This window comes from Lycorma delicatula, chromosome 1 (assembly GCF_047948215.1).
Source record: "Lycorma delicatula isolate Av1 chromosome 1, ASM4794821v1, whole genome shotgun sequence".
Classification (NCBI taxonomy): Eukaryota; Metazoa; Arthropoda; class Insecta; order Hemiptera; family Fulgoridae; genus Lycorma; species Lycorma delicatula.
The window spans coordinates 111443851-111469298 of NC_134455.1; the positions used below are offsets into that span (position 1 = coordinate 111443851).

General features: G+C 29.0%; 1 protein-coding gene across 1 annotated transcript in view; it reads right to left on the reverse strand.

Annotated features, from left to right (window-relative positions):
• The window catches only part of LOC142321213 (cytochrome P450 4C1-like), a 63212-nt gene that overhangs the window by 22544 nt on the left and 15220 nt on the right, over window positions 1-25448 (reverse strand). Inside the window, exons 4-9 of the mRNA XM_075359212.1 lie at window positions 24943-25033; window positions 13768-13950; window positions 9048-9117; window positions 5423-5549; window positions 4137-4185; window positions 1137-1249 (exon numbers count right to left, since the gene is read on the reverse strand). Of these exons, the coding sequence (XP_075215327.1) occupies window positions 1137-1249; window positions 4137-4185; window positions 5423-5549; window positions 9048-9117; window positions 13768-13950; window positions 24943-25033 (633 nt within the window). The remainder of the gene's footprint in view (window positions 1-1136; window positions 1250-4136; window positions 4186-5422; window positions 5550-9047; window positions 9118-13767; window positions 13951-24942; window positions 25034-25448) is intronic.

Sequence of the window (25448 nt, forward strand, 5' to 3'; positions counted from 1 at the left end):
CAAAGATCACCGGTATCCAAGATCTAGTATTCAATTCCATATAAAAGTAACTGCCTTTACTAGGATTTGAACATTGGAACTCTCGACTTCAAAATCAGCTGATTTGTGAAGACGCATTTGTCACTAGACCAACCTGGTGGGTAAGGTGGAGTATATTAATTATATAGTACAATTATCTGGCTAATTTATCAGTCATTAGTTGGTAATATACTCTTGTGAGGGGTAATTACTACATAATCAATACTAAAGAGTCCTCTCTAGGCTTTTTATAACAGTTGACACCAGTTTTGGAGATAGGTCAAACAAATAATCATTTAAATTATACAAATTTAAGCTTATTGAAATTGTCATCACAATATGAATGGATAATTATTTATGTATGTGCATCATAGCAGATACTCTGAGGCAGATCTCTTGCACTGTATCCAATCTCCTTTATTTCTAAATAACCCTCTATGTTTCTGATATCTCCAAATTTCTTTCAGAATGTTATAATTTGATTAAGAATGGGTTCTGATTAAGTTTTTATGATTGTCCACTCTTCTCATTACTTCTTCATTTTTCATTCAGTCTGTCTCTGTCTTTTTAATCATCTCCAATCTTGCCTCAACTCCTTTTTTTCCTATTTTCTTAGTGTCCATGTTTCACAGCCAAACAGAAGTACACTCCCCATAACATTTCATAGTGTACTTCAAGTCTAGGTCCAAAAAAAAAGAAGAAAACTTACTGCTTTAGAAAAAAAACTGCTTTTTATATTAAATGCTTCCTTGGCCATTGTTGCACTTGTTTTAATATTTACTTGCTTTTGCAATCTTTGATTTATGTATAAACCAAGTCTAAATTTACTAGTTCAAATTCTTTTCCTTTTGTTTAGATATTGAATCTATAAAAACCAAAATTGAAATCTGTATAAGTTTTATTGAGAAAAAAAAATATTACCATACCCAATAGAACTCTTCGAAAACACTCATTACATCTGTCTGAAATGTGAAAGTATAATTAATAAATACTTGAATGTTAATCATTATATTGTTAATTTTCTTCACTATAAGTTGATTTTAAACAATAAGTCAGACAATTTCCATGATCATTTCTTATTTTGTGTATGGGATGAAATTTAATAAAGTTTTACTCACTTCAAACATAAATGTATCAACTTCTTCTTTAATACCTTCAAAATTTAGCATATCTGGATCAGTTTCATTAAGATCAAGTAGGCAATCTAAAAATGTTTTTAACTGCTGCTTTTCTGTAAGAAAAAAAATATAACAACAGATTAGAAAATAAAAAAACATGAATTTCAATTAGTATCAGCATACCTTTCTCTTTTGTAATCATGAAACATTTTTTATGATACAGGAGAAACTTTCATATTTTTTTTAAATTTAGAGGGAAACTATCAATGAAATTCATCAGCTAAGCTCCAAAAAGGAATGATGTCATAAGTTTACTAAAATATGTTTAAAACACCAAAATAGGAAATACATTTACAATTCTCATAAGCAACTACATATTAGGTCAATATGTTTTATGGAAATATAAAGAGACTGTCAAAATTGGTATACTAATGAACAAATTTCTGTAATAAGACAGCTGACATATCAAGATAGAAATTCCCTCACTTGTACAACAAAAATTAATTAATATTAGTACATTTTAATCCTTCATAGGTAAAATGCTTTTTCACTCTTAATAAGTATAACTTTAAAGAATGTGTAAATTGAATATTCAGTACGTGAAATTAAGGAAGGAGAAAAGGCATTATTCCAAGAAGCAAAAACAGGTAACATGGTTGTAAATACACTGCTTGTATCCTAATGATTTTATAAGCTGAATAATTACAGAGTGGTAATTCTACAGAATAAAATGGGTATATGTAATATTTTTAGACATATTCTCTGATATTAAATATTAACGTTCGCCTTTAAAATTAAAATGTATATAAACATTGCATACAGAATAACTCAAACCATAAATAATATCAAAATATGTTCTATTGGAGAAAATAAATTTTAAAAAAAGGTTTATGTAAATGTAGGTCTGGAGAAACTTTGTTTCTATATTACAGCTAATAAAGAATTTTGTCCTGATTTCATATTCAGTGGTAAAATGAGATTACAGACTACTGAAATTCTTGGGAAACAAATTATAAGAAAAAATTGTGGTTATGTATAGTTTTTGATGAGAAATATTTATAAAAAAAATCCAATATTGTATCTAGCAGTTACCAAGAAAATTGTCGAAAAACTAAGAAAACTGGATTCATAAAATACATTTTCTTAGATTTGGAATAAAATCATTGATTTTCTAATAAATAATTAAAACACGGTAAGAAAATTTGTAGAGAATTTTTACAAGTAAAATCAAATGAAAATAAAAATTTATGAAACCCGACTTTTATTTAAAACAAAACACACCAATATGTGACAGATAATAATTAAAATTGTAAAAATAAACAAACTTTGGTCTGAACACTTTCCACAGTCTTACACATCTATCAAAAACTACTGGAGGTAGAGTTCTGGAACCAATCTTTCTAATTTTTCAAGTTAGAAGTATACATAACTTTACCAAAAGAAATATATATAATCATTTAAATTATACAAATTTAAGCTTATTGAAATTGTCATCACAATATTAATGGATAATTATTTATGTATGTGCATCATAGCAGATACTCTGAGGCAGAACTCTTGTACTGTATCCAATCATCTTTATTTCTAAATAACCCTCTATGTTTCTGATATCTACAAATTTCAATAGGAATAAGTAATACTCCTAATATACGATAAGTAATTACTCCTAGCATAATTTTTGTTGCAAGAATTGTAGTAGTCTATAATTTATTTAACATTATATTTATTTTAATTGAGGCTTTTCATGGTAGAAATATTTTCAACTTTTAGTAATGGATAATCATTTTTTCAGATGTTTACAAGTTTAACATGTCATTCTAGTACTAGTTTTTAATTATTTTTATTTGTTAAAAATAAAGTAAACATAAAAGTATTTAAGTTCATGAGTTAATAACAATTTTCAGTATTTTAGGGAGAATCAGAAAAATAGTAATAAGTAAATAAGAACTATTAGCACTGGCGGCTTGCATATAGGCACTATGGAACTGCAGCGTCCCCTATTTCCACTTGATGTTATTGATAACATTTAATATAATGAGTCCTTTTTTCTTTAATTCTTTCTTTATACTTGTACAATATATAATCTTTAAGCTTATTGTCAGTAGCCATGCTCCAGTTTATGAAAAAGGTACAAAAATCTTTGTATGTAACTGTGCACTTCACATTTCCAACGGCATGGTGATTGGCTGTTGTGCACATGTGCGCATAGGAAGCTGCACACGAGGCTGCAAGGGAGAGAGAACACAGTCGCTCCCGTAGTGCCTACCCTGGCACGTGGTGGAAGGTACTTTATTCTACTCGGCGTGTGTGTGAAATGTTCCTTGTTCGTTGTTACCCTTTCTAGTTTAATCAGTGGAAGGAATATTAAAGTAGTTTAGTTGATTTTTCAGTGGGGATCAGAAGATGGCAGAAAGCAAGGGCTCTTTGATTGCCAGATCTGTCCAAAAACACATTGGAAGGACAAAAAAGAAGCTAATTAGTAAAAACTAATCATGTATTTGTTTCTGTGTACATTGATATTTAAATTGCACCACTGGACCATAGTGTTTTTAAGCGGATATTTTATTAAGTTATTATCTTATAATACTAAAAAATATTATCTGCACTGACATTTTATTATTTATTTGGTTAAACTGATTATGGTTTTTAAGCACATTGTGCTTAAAAACCTACTGTATACTTGAATGTAATGAAGTGTAGAATTACATTATTATCCTGCTTCCAGCTATTCTCTTTGATTAATTTTTTTAGGTTCTTTTATTTTACAGAAAACATTAACCATTTTTTGAAAAGGTCCAAAAAAAATTTTATAGAGTAGCACCCCCACTAATTTTAGCTACGAGCTGCCACTGACTATTACTATTATTATAATTATTTAATGCATTATTTATTTTAAATTTATTATTTAATAATAATTAATTTTAAATTTTATCCAAATATTTTGGGAACGTGCAGCAAAATATCCACCAGTTATAAAAATATCTTTCCTCTCTTTCTTACCTTTTCTTGAATGGTCTGAAGTCTTTCTTTGTTTCCTTTCTTTAATAATCTGAAATGAATAATACAAAATTGTTTACATGTAAAAAATGAGCTGTACTAAATTATTATTAAAATAAAATTTAGAAGAGCCCAAGAACCTTAAGAGAATATAAAAATTAAAAATTTAATACTTATCAGATTTTCTTTCTCAGCAAAAAATGATAATCATTACTTAGCTATTATTTGTGATGTGTATTGCAATGGTGTCACTTTTAGTGATACTAAACTGATAATTCTTGTCGGGTTTCAAGTTTTCAGCCCTTCTGGTTTGAAACCCTTTGGACTGTCCTTAAGGATTTTTCAACAAAATAATTTTTGCTTACTTTTCATAAAGTCACCTTTGCAATTACTGTACAGAATTTCAGTTTTCTAGCTATTCAGGATAAGTAATTACTCCTAGTTTATTAGTTTTCTAGTTCCTATTCAGTAGAAGTGATTAATGAGGTAAAAATTAAATTTTATTTATTTGACAGTCCATATTATTTATACATTCATTATCCGATAAATGTACCCATTTGTTGTTCATCACTGTACAAAAAACTCTTGCTTAATGACTTCTTTCTCCAACATTATTTATTAGAAAACCTTATCAACATACAAAAATTTTATTTATTCAATATGAATTTTTTCTTGATCATTTTTATAATCTATATGAAGCCAAACTAATTTCATAATTACTGTACCTTTTAAAGAATTTTTTAAATTCTACTTTTACCTTTTTTTAAAACAAGACTATTTATAAATACAATATTTTTTTTTAATAGATGTGCAGGTATTGACCAATTGTTAGACTGATCATTTAGCCAAATGGAAATTAGTAGTGTATAAAAAATGCCATGCCTGACTGAGATTTGAACACAGGACCTCTGGATGAAAGGCTAAGACTCTACCACTCCCACCACAGAGGTCGGTAAATATAATTTGAATGCAGCAGAGAAATTTTGAGAAAAAAATAACTTATGCATTAATTAAGAAAATTGTAAAGAGAATTACATTAGCTGGCATGCCATACACAATTTGAAATTTAGTTAATTCAGTAAGAAAAGGAAATTTAGGCAAAGTAATTTAGATAAAATACATGAACTGCAGAAAAATTCATTCTCAAAATTGAGGATGTAGGATGTAATAAGATAAAAATATTAAAATAAAAATTTAATACAGGACAAAAAGAACACAGAGTAACACATCACTTAAATAACAAACACAAAAATATTTAAGAAATTACATATAATTTCTAAAAATCTTACCATTTTTGTAAAATTATGCAGAATACTTAAAATTTTAAAATATTCTCGACCGTTCGATGTTAAATAGTATATCCAATCATTCCATAACCACGGGGAAACCATTCTACACATAATCAGATTACTGACTCTGAAATGTATTGAAGTAAACAAACATTAAATTTTCCTGATAAATGCAGTGAGATTTTATAAATATAAAAATGTATCATAGTATCATAATAAAACAATAATGTACCATTAATATAAAAATATCTTCTTTAAATTTTACTGCTTAGATAAATTTATTACTTTGGATATCTTCATATTAGAGGTAGTGTGTTTTTATAGAAAGAGCTAACATTTATAAAAAATAACAAAAACCTGGCAATAGAAAAGCCCCTTTATTTTATTTAATTCTAAATTTACTTAATAAATTAAACTTATCTATTAAAAGAATTCATTAGCCTTTTCTACTTTCAAAGAAAAGTAAGAAAGAACAATGATATCTCATGACAAGCTTTCCTCAGAATGGAAATATTGTGGTTTCACAAATAACTTTTCACAAAACCACTATTGTGGTTTCACAAATAAATAATACTAATTGGTGAATTTTCAGTGTCATTCCAAGGATGGAGATGAAAAATTTCATTCTTTATTAAGAAAAATATCTCCTGTAAACCTCTAAAAAGAGCAGAATATTTTGAGGAAAGGCACTTGTTAAGTTCCATCCATCATCTCCTCTGTAATTATAAATAAACTGTCACGTTCTTCTTACTTCACAAAGTAAATGAGTTGATATATTATGTTGGCTTTGACAAACTGATATTTATAATATTAATAGTAATTATTGAATTGTTCAGTATTAATTAACACATCATTATGTCATCTTCATACACAGTCATTAATTACATATTAAAGTAACAATGTAATAAATAAAATATAATATTATTAAAATAAATATTAAACATGTATCAACATTAAGACATAATAAAATACATATTTAAATAGAAACTGAACACTGACTTTATTTACTGTATACTATTTGAACTAGCGAAATATACGTGTTTGGATTAGTGAAACCTAACTTAGGTATTGAACCAAGGCGGAGACTGTTCTACATACATTCTGGTCCTCTGGGCCGCGGATACTTGAGGATAAGAAGATTTATTAAGTAAATTATTTTAATTTCCCACTAATCTATGTTATTAATGATTGACCGAGAAAGTCAATTAAAGCATTTATAATTAAATTGGCATTTTACTGACAAATCTGATATCTAAAAAGTGAAACTTATGCCTTAGAAATCAAATTAAAAAACCTTCTTGACTTGCATGGCAATTGTGAAACCATTTAATTATTTAAACAATTTATTTCACTTAAGTCGCTTTTATTATCTATAATAAACAAAACAAGGTTTCTAGAGTTAAACTCTCTTATTTTACTAATATTAAAATTGATGCATTTCATTATACCTGTGAGTCAAACAAAGATATTTAAAAATGTTAATTTTGATAAGATCATTAATTAGTTGCTTCAAACATTCTAATCTTTTAATATATGAAAAAATGAAAAGATTTACTATACATGGATATTTTAATATAAAATTGCCAAATGATGATAAGTATAAATCGTTAAATGTTACTATCTGGAAAAGAACTAAATTAAACATCATTTACTATGGCATACAATAGATTCTTTGGGAAAATGATTTGCAAAAGATTAAGGAAATAAATAACTAGTGAATCAACATTTCATTGGTTACACGTAATAATTGAATAAACTAGGTAGTAAGTACAATCTTATATTTGTTACTGAGAGAATGACAAGAATGGCTGAAATGATCTTATTGAATTCTATTGATTTAAAGAAAAATTATTATGGAGATTTTAAATAGCTTCTATTCAATAACAATAAATATGAATTAGAATTTTCTGTTGAAAATATAAAACAAAAATCTGTTTTATTAAATTTACAAACATCTTTTATGATGAAATTATTATCTTTGAGTTTTTGTACATTTACAATAATGTAAAAAATAATAATGTAATGTTTTTATTAAATTTACAATTTTGTTCAAACCACAACATTTTGAATTGCTTATGAAGAATGATTAAATTTGGTTATGAAACATTTATAAGATAAGTTGAATTACAGAATAATATAATAGAACATTTGGTGGTCAAATATAGCATTCTGTTTACCCAATGGAAACTATTATTACACACATAGTAATAATTATTGTAATTAGGAAACTACTGATGAAATTTCTAATATCAATAATAATGTTATTTATTTTAATAAATAAACATGTATTATTAAATGCAAATTGAGGAGATTAAGGAAAGCAGATATAGATTCAGCCAGCAAACAGTACTGAATCTACAATGATAACTTCACCAATCAGTTTAACAGATGCAGATGATTGTTTTAAAATTATTCCTAATGAAACTAATATAATATTAAATGAAGAATTGCATTCTAGTAAAAATATTATGAAATATTATACCAGAAATACAACCGAATAACATGGCGATAAAAATATTCCCTGACAACCATTTTCCCTTTCCTTTTTTAATAGTGACAACTAGATGTATTATTGTCTATAAATCTTGAGCAGTAAAATAGTGTAGTTCAAAAGAACTAGTACACATAATTTGTATGTAAATTTTCAGAAAAACTGTAGTAGAATAAAAATTTAAAGAACAAAAAACGTTTAATGAAAGTCTTTTACCATAGGGAAATAATAAGATGATAGGGTTTTAAAGGAACCCTACAAAATATAAATTAAACAAGTTAAGTGTAAAGATCCATACATCATTTGTTTAAAACATCTTAATCTCATTACGAGACAGATAAATATTTAAAAATTCATATAACGTATCTTAATGAAATTGAAAAAAAATAGATAACCTTTTTTTTAATTCACTGTTATCAGAGATAAAAGGAGATTAAAAATTTAATTTTTCAGTTTCTGATAGAATTTTTCATTTTATATTCATATGCTAGATGATGAAAAAGCATTGAATAAAATACATTTCAAAGATTATGAAAAGTAATAGAGTTGTGATGAATTTTTATCAAAATGAAGGGGGAGAGAAAAGCTTTTTATAGAGTGGAATGAATTTTATTTTATTTTGGAATCGCATTTCATTAGCTATGATGAACTTCTTTTCTTCAGTTAGAACCAAAGAAACAATTTTTATAAAAATCTATGGTACAAAGTTTGTTACATCAGAAAACATTAAATGTTGTACTGAATAAAATTTCTCCTTGTTTTTTGAAAATATGTGAAATGTTTTTCTTGTTTCTTATATGAAAAAACAGGGCAAAAATATTTTTTAAAAATTTTGTTGATTAAAAACAGAGTTCTTTAATATAATCCCATATATGTATTGGTATCTAATGGAAATTAATATAAAATAACTTCTTGCATGAAGGAAGAGTGTAGCATAACTTGTAGTTTGAAATTGAATTAAATTTCTGCAACGAGCTGCCTATATTTTTTTATTATAGTTAGGTTGTTTATGAATTATTGTTCAATTCCTTTTCCAACCAGGTAGGCAGTTTAAATATAAAAGAAAACTGTTTTTTTTTTTTTTTTTATTTCAAATACTAATTAGGAAATAATTAAAAGTAATGTAATATTTACCTATTTATTGCCTTTACATATTCTTCTCCTTTATCAGATAAATCACTTAGTGACACTCCCATAGCAGCCTCTAAAATGAAAAGAAGAAACTCAATAATTATCTTTTTCCAGAACATATTCAGAGAGTTATTACTAAATTAAAACTTCTTCTGCAATTTGTATTAATTATATTTATTATTTATATTTTGTATTAAATTATTTTTCTTTTGCAAAGAGGTTAGTATTTAGTATAACCCAAAAAAAGTCTTCAGGTAGAAGAAGGTATATGTCCTAAAGCATCTTATAACTGGATTGATGGTTTACATCATTATTTATGTTGCTGAGCATACTAGCTGCTATTCTGTTTTGACAATTCAGTCTATCAGCCCTCCATTCTAACATTCTAGTTAACAGCCCTCAGGAAGTTATGTGCACCCTTCTGTCAATTAGTTTCATATGTGGAACATGCAACATTAATTGTCATGCTGGTAAGACTACGGACTATAACCTATATACTTTGAAATATAACCTATATTACTTCCAGTAGAACAAGATTGAATACTGTTTAACTTCCAAGATTACAGTTGAATATCAGTGTCCAGCTCATACTTAACTTGGTGGTCTGGTTTTGTGTGAACCAATTAAGTGGCTGGCAAGAGTAACGAGAGCATATACATTGGAATTAGACCCATTTTACAGCTGAGTATGGTTATGATTTAATATGTAATACATCAAAGTATTACTTACTATACACAATAACAAACCTGAGAAGAGTCTGAACTGGGTAGTAGCTAAATAAAATTAAACTGCTAGTCAAGTATATACATTCCCAATCATTACATACAGATCAGACAGTATTGCGGTTTGAAGCTCTCATAATATAAAGCTATACAATGTTATAACATATTAAATTTTTTCAGTCCTTGTAGATGAAGACTTAACTTAATAAACTGACAGATAGTTCAGAATACACATTCAATATAGTTACCCTTATGTTAAAATCAGAGAGCTCAATTTCAATATTAGATACAGCCAAAGTGATGAATCTTCATAACATTGAACTTTATAAAAGTATATAAACAGATGTGTACATTATTATAGACTATAATTATATATAAATAAATTAAACAATTTTATAATCTAGTGTTTCCATATTATATTGCAGTAATATGTAACATATAATTAAAACTTGATCGCATTTGCCAAGATTGCAACAGCCTGCAATGTGATACATTGAAATTTCATTAAGTAAGAATTTCCTTCATATTTATGATTGTTTTTTAACCCTCTAATGGTAAGGTGAGTGTTCATCACATAAATGGTAAGGTCAGGTTGGATCTGACCAACTATCTTGTTTTCTTTATATTTTTATAAGTAAATTGAAATTAAGGCCTGTAAAAACAACTTTATTTACCAAAGAATAATAAAAAACAGAAATTATTTGTTGTGATTTGAAAAGCCATCACAGTTTTGAATTTAATTTGAATAAAAACAATGCAAAAATTATCAAATACTTCACAATTAATTACAATTATTTTACATTACTTTTAATGACGTTTACAATTATTATTAAATTGTTATTTTAAAAATTAAATGAGTTTGTTTAAATAAATTAAAATTTTTATTTTAAGAAATTATTAAATTTTTCACATCACTTATTGTTTTCAATTGTTTTTTAGAAAAGCAATTTTTTTTATTAGAAACTTGATATGATAGCTACTTATGAACAATAACTTTAATTAGGAATCTCTGCAATAATATAATGGTAGTACATTTTACCTAAATAATAAAAAAAATAAGAATTTTGGTACTCTTGAGCAAATTCAGTTACTTACAAAATAATAATCAAATCTAATCTGAATCATCAGAATTACTAGCACATTTTGAGCAGAAAATGATTTTGTGTTCCCCACAAAAACATCTGTTGCACAAAATAAATTTCCCTTCCTATTCTTTGAAGGATCACAAAATTTGTATCTCCTCCTTTTTGCGCATAGATTACCTGTTAGTGTTGATGCAGATGTTTCTGGCATTTCCTTACCCAAAATAGTACCAATAGTGAATCGCAGTTCTCTTGAAATGCGTTGATTGGACAATCTTGCATTCATCAGTGGTTCAGTTAGTCCAAAAGCAAGATTTATTTTGAAGTCAGCATGAGCATGACTGGAAAAGTGCTTGCAGTTAAAATTCCATTTTAAAATCACAAAAGTGTTTACAGCTGCTATGTTGAGGATTCCATAGAAGTATCACATGGGTCACCTTCTACTCTTCCTGTTTGTGGTTTTATCATGGTAAAGCTTATCTAAGACATCAACATCAACTTTCATAAACTTGTAAAGCTCTATTATCTCTGGTTTATTAGATTCTGCATTTACTGCTCCAGTTTGATGCATAGGCAAAATAAGGATCACCTTTTTTTTTAGGCTTTGGCGCATATGAAACTATCATTTTGTCATCTTGATACATGAATTGGGAAGAACCCTGTGGAGCAGCTGATAGCATTAAAGGTGATATCTGAGTTTTATTTTTCCAAAGTGTACCTACAAATGTAAATCGACGTTCATGGAGAGCATTGGTCAATTCAAATGAAGAGAACCAGTTGTAGTTACATTTCAATTAGTCCCTGAAATTGGTGAGGTCAGTTTCAGGACATATTGAGCTGGAATCAGCAAATTTCCTTTTTTTCTTTGCTATCTCCTTACCAACGTATGGAATACCACTCATGATGTAAAATGTTCTTGAATTGCAAAGCAAAATTATTTTCAAACCTTACTTATCGAGCTTTGACAGTATGTATATTTTGAAAGGATATCTAACGCAGAAGCTTAGCTGAGTCTCATCTACTATTTCATATTCTGAGGGGCTGTAATGCTTTTCACAATTTTTTATAAAAGCATCCCACATTTCATGAAATACTGCGAATTTATCACAGGACCATCTGTCTTGCTTCCCATGTTTTTTCATCAAAACTCAAGTTTTCCAAAAGAAAACAAAATTTCTTCTGTATCATAGCACAACGAATAAACACTGGTCCAAATATTGGTAAAGACAGGTTTTCAGTTTGCAGTCCTAATCCCTTCAACATGCCACTCGTGAACAAGATCGCCAGTAACTCCTTTACCTCCATTGAATGTGTGAGGTGTATAAACCACTGTACTGATCTGTAGTTGTTTTTTTATTTCAGTTTCGTTATTAGTATGATAAAATATTTGTTCTATCATGTAATCTGTTATGAACAACAAAAATAATTGCAATTCATTAGTTATGGTATGGGCATTTATTTTTGGACCAGCTAAATGAGTAACAACATTAGATACTCTTGTTCTTGCGAACCTTAAATAAAGAGGTTTGTTAGTCCAGATACTTTCCATGTCTTTCCCTAACTCAAAAATTTGATCGTCTTCATTATCACCATTATGATCATGAAGAAGATGACCATCACAATCAAACATGTCTGTCACATCATCAACATAAGGTAAAACCTTATCCTCAGTCTCTGAATCATTTTCAGCTAATCTATCATCCCGCTCTTCTTCCTTCTAAGTTCAGCTATAACCTCTTCAGGGGTACAAAATAGTTTGTTATTGAACATCATTCTGAGAAAATTGCAAATAAAAAAAAATTCCCAGCTAATTATTAATATTACATACCCCTTTTCTAAAATCATTATTTAGGTGTAGGTAGTGCAAAAAATATATAGGTGTTGGTATTGTGAAAAAAGCAATTTTACAAATGAGTAATTCAATAAAATGCACGGTGTGAAAGGCTGAAAAAAGTGTAGCATAAAAGGTAATATCAAGACGGATCCAACCCGACACCTGCCATTAGTGTATAAACATGTAAGAGGAAGTACAATAACACTTACCAGAAAGTTGTGGCTGCACCCATGCCTTTCCTGACTGGTAGGGTTCCTTGATGATTGGATCTTATGAAATAAGGTGGGAGAGAGATGTACAAGGAAGATGACTGTTTGGGTCGGATCTGACTCGTACCTTACCATTAGAGGGTTAACAAATGGCATCAATTCACAATTTATAATACCATAGTGTAAATCCCTGCATCAAAAACATATTTCTCAACTTACTGTGGTGGCTGTTCTTACAATCTTGTCAAAAACTGTACTTCAAATTAATGAGAAAAAGTTTAAATTTAATTTTTCACAGTTTCTTTTTTTATAGAAAATTCAAGAGACCAAAGAAAATGTTGAAATAACATAAAACTCATAATATTAATGTTACAATTAACAAAGTTCATTACACAATTAAATGATTTAGAAAAGTGATTGGCAAATTACAGTTTAGTGAAACTGATTGGTCTTGAATCAATACTCTGGAAAGTTTAAGTTCTTCTGGTAACCTTTCCCTGATGATTCTTAATCAAAAGATTCATTTTCTAGTATGTTGTAACTTGTGTTCAACTGAGCACTTATTACAATTCTGTTGTTTCAGTTTCGATTTTTCTTAAAATTTCTTGATCAGAATTCTGAAAATTACTAAAATTATTATGTTACCTGTATCTTAATTAATCTCTGGGACTGAAACACCTGCATACATGAACATAAAATACAAAAAAAGTAACAAGCTAGGTTCATAGTTTTAGCTTGGTCTAACCTACCATTCTTAAGATATCACAAAAGTACCTTAGAGCAAGCAATATGTTAGCATGATGATTTTAAGAAATATTTCTTAATAAAATACATAAATATAAGAATTAAATTATCTAGAATTTTACATTAACTCACCGCAAATCATATCCAAAGTACATCTAGAAATTAGTGGTTCTATTTCAATCAAATTTTCATTTGATTTCAATAATTGTTTCACTAAAAATTGAGAATTTTTATTAAATGTTTGTAAAGAATCTTCTAATATTTTGAAGTGAAAGGCTGATGTAAGAAGTTTTCTTCTATATTGCCATTTTGAACCTAAAAATTTTATTCTCTATAAATCTAAATTTATATCAAAATTAAATTTATAAATTTTTTAGATGAGTTTACACTATACTTAAATATGTTTACAGTGATGCAAGGGATACATAGATGTACTTTATTCCATTAGTAAATCCACTGACAAAACTAAATGCTAACCATCAACAAAAACATGAAAATTATACACATAGGCAAAAGATGCAAACAAGACACCATTGGATAACTCAAAAATATATCAAAACAGAGTAGCAGAACTCTAAATGAACAAACTCAGTTTACATCACATACACTCCTTTAATACATCATAAAAAAAATTTCACAGTGATATAACTTTCAGCACATCTAACAGCCAGCATTCTCTGAAGAAAATTTAGGTAGATCAAACCTAGATCAACACAGATACTGATAAATATTTTATAATTTTCATTCTAAACTGTACAACAAATTAATAGTATTTATCAACAATATTAACACAATAAAAATTATTCAAATTATTAACATAATTTAAATAAAAATCTCTTAAAATATAAATATAAGAAAATTAAAATGTTCCAGAGGAATGCATGAGGGGATACTGCAGTTAAAAAAACAAAAAAAAAACAGTTTTTTAAAACACAGTACATGACAGATTTAAAAATATAAACTATTGTTTTTTAATATTTAAATTTTAATATTATAGCCTGTTGGAGTAGAATTTTACTGCCAAATATGATCATATTTTTAGAGAAATTTTAAATTGAAAATAATATTAATTTATGGAAGTTACAAGTAATAAAAACCACTTCAGGGCCAATAATTTAAACGTTCGTCAATTTTGGCTACATCATCAATACTACTGTACCCATTTTTCAGTTCTATAGTGATGCATTTTATATATATAACACTAATAAGCACAGTTTTGTCACATGAAAGTTTTATTTTGTTCCTAATGTAACTTTTTATAGTTAATTCAAAAATGCAATAACAATTTTTCCTTACCCACAGTGAGTGACAATATTTTTGAAGTATTGCTTTTGGGAATTCTATTTATTTTTTGGGGGATAGTTCATATACATAAAAGAACATTTCAGCAGCGGATCCAGAAGCTTCATAAGGGGGAGGCAATTATAATTAAAACTAAAAAAACACATGGCCTAATATCAAGGAACACAACAATTTTTAATAAATTTAACTAAACTATTTATTCATAAATATTCAATACATAAAATTATTATAAATTTAGTATAAATATAATTTTAAATGAATATATAATATAAAGAAATATAGTATATGTATAAATATTTAGTACAGAGAAAATTACAACTCAAATGCTAAGCGTCGATTTCCAGTTTTCGAGAAACGGTCAATTAGATTTTCCACACTTATTTTTACATCATGATGAATATTCATAAGAGCCAAGCCAACTAATTGATCTTCAGTCATAGTTGACCTCAACCACAATTTTATGCGTCTAAAAGTAGAGAATGTTCTCTCACCAGTCGCCACACTTATAGGTTATGTGGCTAGAATTTTGAGTAAAACATGAATTGTTGGAAAAACTTCTATGTCACAAAATTGTAATAATGTTATACTATAGTTGTAAGAAACATCATATTTCTCCCATTCCCACTTTAAATTCCATAACTCTAATTCTGTTTTAAGAGTTCTTCTATACATTGATGCTGCATTTTTATTGAAAAAGACACAATATTGTTTGGCAAAATTAAGCATAGCGTTTTCTATAAACTGCTTATCTTTGTGTTCATTTTTCCTAGATGAAGAAATAGAATAAATAAATTACACAAATTTAATGTTTCTTTAGGAAAGTAGGATTTTAAATCAAGAATCACATTATCAAGTACAGGAATATATAAGGATCGACAATAATACTCCTCTATGGTTGCACATGGATGATTGGCACGCTTTGTCTGTTTATTTGTTAATCGTAGAATTTTGACTGTAACATCTAACTCATCTACAATGTGTTAATTTCTTGGAAGAGACTAGAGAACTTAACTTCACATTTCTCTTGCTTTCTATCTAGAATTTTTGAAATGTCTTCTAGAATATCACATGCTGCCATAAGGTCAATTTGTTTTTTTTTTAAAAAATGACAGTGCTAAAGTGCAGGACAGCACATCAGAGAGACATACAACTGTTACAATGAAATTAGAGGTACAGATAGCTGACTTTAAGATAGTTGTTGCCTTTGCAGCTATACTTCTATCTGTCCATCTGGATACCATGTCAAATGCATCAAAAATTTTTGGAAGGTATTCTCAAAATTGAACAACACCATCGTGTCTTTCAACCCACCTGGTCTCGCATAGCCCTTTAAGTTGAAGTTCTAATTTATTTTTGAGAGTAAGATTGCGCTTAGCTGATGCATTAAAGAAAAAATTACTTCTTTCATTACTCCAATCGCATTTGTAACCAATTCAACCGATGATGACTTACCAATCGATATATTCAAAATATGATTGAAATAGGGCGAATAAACAGCATTAACAGCTTCAGTTTGAATGATCTTCACGGCACCACAAGTATCAGAAATATTCACAGAGCACTCATCTGAGGTTAAGCCCACACAATACTTAGGATCTAAAGTTAATTGTTTTATAGTTTTTAATACAACTTGACCTAAATTATAACCAGTTATCTTAATTTCTTCTTCAGTGCTACCGATGATATCTAGTTTCATTATTTCATTGTATAGATCTATATATTTTACAAAATCTTCTCGAACGTTACCTCCATGTAAATATCTAAATACTAATGTCATCTGAGAAATCTGAGCATTATCAGTAGTTTTGTCAAGAATTGTAGAATAAAAATTGGCCTGCTTGATACGTGAAATAATTTTAGAAATTATTTCTTCACCACAACAATTAATAAGCTCATTCTAGTTTGCCTTACTTATGTAAGTTGTTCTAGATGAAGCCGTTTTCATTTGCTGCTCAAACTTTGTATCTCCCACACTTTGTATGCGATATCGCAATAATTCTTTGAAATTAAACTTGTTTATAAGACTTTCTTCAGTTTCGTTAAACAATGGCCCATCATCGCGATGCCCCCTAAAAGCAATACCTTGTCTGCCAAGAAATATTATAGTATCAATCAGACGAAGACGATCTCCATTTTCTATAACATTTTTATATCTTTCATCATTGGTAATTATATTAATGATACCTAATTGGGGATTTTCGCAAAAATTCAAAAATTGTTTTGCTGCGGTTTCAGTAGTCATTTGATAATCACGTGTAGCGTGAATATCAAGAATACCGTCTTTTACAAAAAGTTTAGCAAAATTAGTCATCGGTTCTATAACTAGTTTTTTCACTAAAGTATTTGTGTGATTACTTCCAATATTCAAAAATAATACACAATACATAAAAAGTAACCTTTTTTACGTCCGATAAAACGAGACATTCGAACTGATCTAGGTGTTTCTGACTAGCATATCTTTTGCCTTCTTTATCTTTTTTAACATGAATAGAAAAAGGAAATTCATAATTTTTTGAAGGAAACCAAGGCATTTGCAGCAATTTCTTTTTCAAAATATCATCAACTTTGTGAACTATATAATTCCCGATATCAAGAAATAAATTCGAAATACTGTGTGAAATATTTTTTTTTTTCAATTTCAGCATTTAATTTCTGTGCAGATTCTAGTGTAGATGAATGAGATGAATTAATTTGTTCAGTCAGCGCAGCAGTGTTTAAATCATCTTCAACCAAATCGTTAAAATCCATTTGCAAACTTTGAGATTTTTGAATACCAGGATTAACTTCCACAATTGAGCTGCTTTTATCATTTTCTATTTCTGAAATTGCTGAAATTGAAATAAAAAATGAACTTGATTTCTTAAAACCAGTACTTGCGCACAAGTTTTTTAAACAAATCTAATTTTATAAAATGAGCAGATTCAAATGAAATTTCTCTTTTTGCCGATATTGCAACATTATGAAAAACGTGATGTTAGTGAAGTTATAATAGTTTATTATCAAAAAATGGGATTTTTTTAATTGTAAAAAGTACTTAGTAAAAAAGTAATTTTTTTTTTTGCTTTTTTGCTTATATTGTGAAATAAATGCATTGAACAAATCGCGTTACTGTCATCAGACAACATCTATAAAATTCACACGGTAAATAATTATATTTACGCATCAAAATGCGCAAAAAATTTTTATGTATCGGTAAATGAGGAAATAATGGCAAAAATATGTTAGGTTTAGTGCAGGTCTAAGAAAAGAGGGAAAAAATTCGCGCGGATCATATCTACATCAGTTGTGACTATGTGACTGCTGATCGCGGCAAATGTTTGCTCTATGAATTTTCGCACTGGACAAACTTTGAAAGTAAAAATTTCGTGCTTATAAAAGACGTCAAGACATTATGCATATTCAGATCAGGGTTAATTATTTTGAAATAAAAAAAAATTTAATTATTGAGACAGAAGTTCGACAGAGTGCTACATATAAATGAATAAGATAAAAATCTCATGTCTATTAAAATTTGTATTTTCGTCAGAAAAAATTACTCGTATTGAAATAAAGACGTCAAAAAATTGTCTAGCTTCTTATAATGTGCTTAAAGAATAAGAAAATCCGCCACCGACATACTCATTTTTGGCCTATATTTTTCAGTAATCTGTTTAGTATGTAATATTTTATACACAATAAATATCGATTGAAGGAAATTTTGTTAGTCAATCTAGTTTTATAAGAATAGATATAACAGCTCTTTGTGACCACGAGAGTTTGGGACAGTGAAAATCCCATTTTTTGATAATGTGATATGCGCAATTTAAATACTTTCACACATTAAAAATCGAAAAATTAATATTCACTCTCATATTACGAGGGCTATTTTTTTTCAAGGTCTGATCGGTCATGAAATTAAAACCACAATGAAAATAATTTTTTTTTAATTTGTAACAAGTACTTATATAGTTACGCTATTTCTCTACATAGTCGCCACTCCAATTTAGACATTTGTCGTAGCGTGGTACCAACTTTCCAATACCCTCGTCATAGAACGGAGCCGCCTGTGTTTTCAGGCATGTTTCTACGCTGGTCTGCAGCTCGATGTCTGTTCCAAAATGTTGTCCTCCTCCTAGCCAGCGTTTCATGTGAGCAAAGAGGTGAAAATCGGATGGAGCCCAGTCCGGGCTGTATGGTGGGTGATCAAACACTTCCCAACGACAACGCTGCAGAAGCTTCTTTGTTACAGCTGCAGTATGCGGCCGAGCATTGTCATGGAGAAAGACAATGCCTGATGACAATATTCCTCTCCTCTTATTCTGAATTGCCCTTCGTAGACGTTGAAGAGTCACGCAGTATGAGACTGCAGTGATGGTCGTGCCACGTTCCATGATTTCCAACAAGAGAACTTCATTCCGGTCCCAGAACACAGTAGCCATACACTTTCTGTTGGAGAAGGTTCGCTTGAACTTGGGAGGCGTCCATTCTCATTGTTTTGTGGTGGTCGGACAGCATCTTGGGAACCCATCTCGCACACAGTTTGCGGTACTGAAGTCTCTCACTCACAATGGTGTAGAGAGCTGACCTTGAAATTTCAGGAAACGAAAATCACTCAATACAGAAATTGTGAACCGACGATTTTCTCGAATTGTTTCATCCACTCGCTTAACGAGATCATCCGTTGACACTCGCTGCCTTTCCTGACTGCTTGCATCATGAATATCTGTACGTCCTGCTTTAAAGTTCCTGCACCATTGTTGCACTTTGCTGTCACTCATTGAAATTTCACCGTACACATTACTTATTCGTCGATGAATTTCACCTGCATTACACCCCTCAGCTTGAAGAAATCGAATTACCGCACGCACTTCACACTTGGTGGGAAATGCTATTGTTGTAGACATGTTTACGTGCTAGCTGCGTGTTCAGAACTAAACGAAGTGACGCGGCGTGATTGAAGACCATACTAAAGACGCTGCGCAACGCATTTACGCAAAGGTTCATCCGATTTTTGCGCGAGTTTTTATTTCGCGACCGATCGGACCTTGAAAAAAATAACCCTCGTATAACACTGCAGCGGACTATAACAATTGGTATCGTACAATTCTACGGAGAAAAATACAAAAATTAACAGAAATAAAAACATCTAGAATTTTTTTTAAAAATCTATTGGACAAGCACAAATTCGTTTTTTTCTTCAAATTTTTAGATTTGTTACACTTTAAAAATCGTAACATTCAATTTTTACTCACATAAACGTTATCGGATATTAAAAAAATCATGTCATTTGATTATACAGGAGATGTTTTTTGAGACCAAAAATTGCATGTTTTCTCAAAAACAACGTCTGTGACCAAAATAAGTGATACCGTTATTTGATACTACATTTAAAAATATATATCAACATATGTTTTGATATTTCTTTTGAGGCAATTTTTATAATGTCGCAAAATACTTTAAAAATACTTTCGAGAGCTAAATATTTGAAATATTGGTTTGTCCTGCAAACTTCATTATTGACAAATTTAAATTTCGGTCAGAGCATTTAGAATCTAAAAAAAAAACACTCAGATTCTACTAGATATTTATTAAAACATACCTGTCTTAAGGTATGTTTTAATAAAACATGTGACTCCATGATTTTATTTAGCGTTGAAGTTAATGATACCGACGATGATGATTTATTTGATAACAAATTATTTGGAAGCTTATTTAAAATTTCTGGTTGAGAATGCATATTTGGCTTATCTTTTGCACATAAGAAGAAATTAGATATTTTCTGCAATTTAATTTTCGAGTTTTGAAAGTCTGGCCCTTTTCGTTTGTTAGGCATCTTAACCGATATTAAATTTAAACTCACAGAAACACTAATACTATAATCATGATTATAATATCATTATTATAATCATGATTGTAATAATCTAAGAAAATTCTACAGTCAGTTATTCTTACTAGATGCACGCACAATTTTATAATAAAATTATCAAAAATATTTATTCTCGACCTGCAGTATAGCATTCAATTTTATATAGAATCAGCAGCTTACTGTAAATGAACGTTTTATTACTGTACTGACAGTCCACTTTTTCCGCGAATTGCGACCTGCAATTCCTGAAAACATCCGATTCGACGTTTTTCCGCGAATTTGTGGATAGTGCTACAGACTGCATGTTCGATCATTGCAGTCAATGCATATAAATTTGGGCTCTGAATATATTTTATCAAGAATTAAAATCATTCCTATATTTACAGTTCGATTTTATTTATAAGCATAAAAATCATGTAAACATATACAAATGTTGTTATAATCTAATGTTCTAAAATTCCTTGTAAAATATATTAAAATATTAAAAAACTTTATAAGTTAATATTTTTTATATAATTTGATACGATTGTATAAACATTAAAATCCCTTCAATAATCTTTCTTCAAACAGTATATAGACAAAAAACACTAAAAATAAATTCAAAAAACTTCTCTATCTGCCAAAAAGTAGCCAAGTAGGCAGTTTATTACAAGAGTTATTGCGTATACATTCATTTCGGGTTTAGATATACGAAAAAAAAAACATTATCCCTGCAGGTTTTTTTAAGAGTAATAATGGTTTATTTTCTTTATAATTTCGAGAAAATTTGGTACCCACAAAATTACATGAGGTTTTTTTAGAGTTTTATATTGAAAGATTTGATTTTTTTTTAAATTGTAAGAAAATGAAAAATTCTCAAAAAATCTTATATAATATTTTTTGAGGTCAAAATTTCTCTGAATAACAAAGAAAATAACCCGTCACTCATTACAAATGCTTGAGTGGTTTTCTAAGTGTTCATATTTTTGACCTTTAAATAAAAACCTGAAAAATTGATAAGATAAGTCCCAGTCATGTCTTGTTTCTAATGCGTTTTGGCAAAGTTGATTTTCAACAATCTCAGCTTCTTTTTTGAATAATTAATAGTATATTCATCCAAATAATTCTTCTAATTTCAAAACTCTAGGCTTTAAAAGGATCTAAAAAATTTATTTTAAAATAGGTCATGGTTGGGTTGTTTGAAAGTTGGGTTGGTTGGGTTGTCTGGATCCACCGCTGGAATATTTCAAATGATTTCTAACAAAGGTCGAGGTACAAACATAACATTATGAAGGCAATAGCTGTATACTGATGATGATTCATTTAGTGTAAGTTCTGACATGTCATCACAGAGCAGTCTTCTGAATCATACAATTAACATACATGTATTGTTTATAAATTTTCTGTGCATGCATGTACTGTGGTTTCATTCTGTTTTGTGATTTACAATTATTGAGTCATGTATGTTATGTTAGCAAAAAAGTATGCCAAGGAAGTCATAAATGAACCAGGTAACTTCCACTATATATAAGGGAATTTAAAGTTTAAAGAACAACAATAAAGTTTAACTCCTCATTTAAAAAATGTTACAAACTGAATTTTGGCTGTGAAGTTGAGAATCAAGATAAGAACTGGGGCACTCATATCTGCTGATTGACCTGATCTTGATATGTTCCCACCTGAGGTCTTACATGTCCTACATCATCCAAAACAACTAACTTTAGATGAATCAGAATACAAAGTAGCACTAAACTTCAATTTGAAGAGCAAGATTATCTTACTTTTGAAACAAAATTCTCTTCCTGTAAATCTCATCTGATAACTCAAGGTGAATTAAACAACTTTGCTCAGGATTTGAGCTTTCAAATCAAATAACAACTGAGTCTTTTTGACTTGAAAAATCACAATCATCTGGAAGAGCTTCAAGATTTATATTCTGAAGAAAATAGTGTAGTGTACTGTAACATTTTTTGTGCTGTCATGAATTAATTTCATCTTGAAGATAACTCAACGCAATGGAGACTGTTCATTAATTCTTCAAAAACTAGTTTAAAGGTTGTCCTTTTGCACAATGGCAACAAATTTCATTATGTGCCATTAGCTTATGCAACTAACATAAAAAAACCCATATGATACCATGAAAAATCATAATAAATAAAATTTAGTGCAACAAATGCCATTGGACTGCATGTTGTGATTTTAAAGTTATTGTATTATTAATGGATTTGCAGCTTGGCTGCAGTAAATTTTGTAGATTTTTATGCAAGAACAAGATAAATCATTATATCAGGAAGGAATGAAATGTAAAGCAATTATGCCTGGACTGAAATATTTATATCCCTCACTGTTAACTCTAAAATGTATCTTCTACCTCTACTGTAAATAAAATTAGAGCTTTTAAAAACTATTTTGTCGCCATTAATGATGAGGAGAGGGAACATTTCTATCAGCAAATCTCAGTTATGGAAAACAGGTACCAACAACATTGGAGTGCAAGAATGCTTTCAGATTATTGTTGGACACTAAACAGGAATGATCCAGATGACAAATACAAAAGGAAAACAATTACCACATTTTAGGGTAGTTGAATAATTCCCTGTTTCCTTACATTTCTTTCAACATTTACCTACATATGACAAAACACCAGTAGGTGATGGAGAAAATCTGTTTACATATTTGAATACATGTTTAAATTTAAGTTATATAAACATATTTGAAAAGTTCTAGTAAGATCATATAATTTGTACCTTGTGCTAAAAACAAATTTAATTTGTTACTTAATGTAATCAGGTAGAATGTCATGTACAATTATATGGCTATTATCCAAGGATTATATTAAAGCATCACCAAATGAGGTGAGGAATCAATGTGTTTCATTTAAAAGAAACCCAGATCCATCTATGGGCCTTTACCAGCATCTCCTATTTTAGACCTGTTTGAAAACAGCATCATACAGATATCAAATGAAGTTGCTAGTATTTCAATAGTGAAAACTAGTTATATAGTATTATACTAGCTATATAGTATTGAAATACTAGTTATGTAGTTGATTAAGCTAATCAAATAATTCTTGCACTATCTCCTTCAAATCAGAATTTCCAGATAAAATTTATATAATGAACTTAGAATAACCTAATAGCTGGAGAATAACTAAATATTTTGATTAATCTATTCATAATTGCTTGATTTATATAGGCTACAATACTCTTAGGCAAGAATACCCCTGAAAACTTCAACATTCGCTTATCAATATTGTAGCATCTTACAAATTGTGCTTTAAGATATTTATTAAATTTATACAATGTTGAATAATATAAGTTTCTTAAATCATAATTGAGGGCTTTTATTCCTAGTTAAAGCCTGCTGAAGAGAAATCGTATGCCTCCTGTTACAGCTTATATCTATTATAATTGTTTTGTGCAGATTGATTTTTAACCTACAAACTGGTTTAGTAACTTAAGAATTTTCTTATTGCACCAGACATTCTTATTCAGATGAGGCAGATCATTTATTTATCACCTATTGCCTTTGAAGCTGCAAAGCAGAATGTCTTTGTTATGAACCTGTTACCCGTTGCTTTCTTCTTTGATTTAGAAAATGGCATACAATGCAGCATAGGACAGAGGTATTTTGAATACCAGAAGGGAAGGGACTTAGTTTGTAAAATTCTCAGCTTTATAACAGGAATCCTTGATAATCACTATTTCCACATTGAAGTAGGGCAGCAGTTCCATGATAATTTATGCTGGAGAGAACATAAAAAGATGGTACTCTTATTGAAACTTTGATATATAAAATACATGTAAACTACAAAAAAATTTGTCATAAATTTGCTTAATGTGAACACATCATAGTAATGATTGTAGTGTCAATCTATCGTGGAAATGCAATAACAGAAAATTCATAGGAATGCCAGTACAAATGTCAGTGGCTAGAGTGAAGCACAAGTAGATGTCAAACTAGCCTCTACTCTCTTTCTACTTCCCTGAGCTTACTTCTTTAATATAATTCAACACCTAAGTATAATGTAATGGTTTACTTCTTTCCATGAAATGTCATTAGTAGAACTAATATTTAAGACCTTACTTAAGTGAATTGGTTCTAATAAAATGCCAATAATAACCAAACTATAGAGAGTAATATCAAAAATCATTTAGCATTTAGTTTTCTTTTAATATTACCTGTACTTATTAGAAGACCATTATTCAACCAGCTTTTAAGAGTGTTATAAAACAATCCTTTTTCAATATTATTAGTATTGTTCAGTATTACCTAAGTAAACAAAACATAAATTTTCATAAATAATTGTTTATAAAATAAACTATATTTATTTATTGTTTAATATGCCATATATCTTTGTTTTAATTAGCAACTGTTCTTGGCTACATCACTTGATATATACTGATGAACAGCATTTCTTCATAGAATTGGTGAACTGATTTAAAATTGTACAGTAATAAACTAATCCAATTTTCAGTAACTTCAATTTGTAAATACTAATCTTCACGAACATATAACATTAATTAATCAAAAATATGTTATTATGGAGAGACCACTTTTCCAAAATTCATTCTTGATAAAATCTGTTGCAAAACTACTACTTCCCTCGTATCGTACTTCACATTAAAAAAACACACTGAAACCTCTGAAATTTGAAACCCAATTAAAACTTTAAAAGCACTCATAC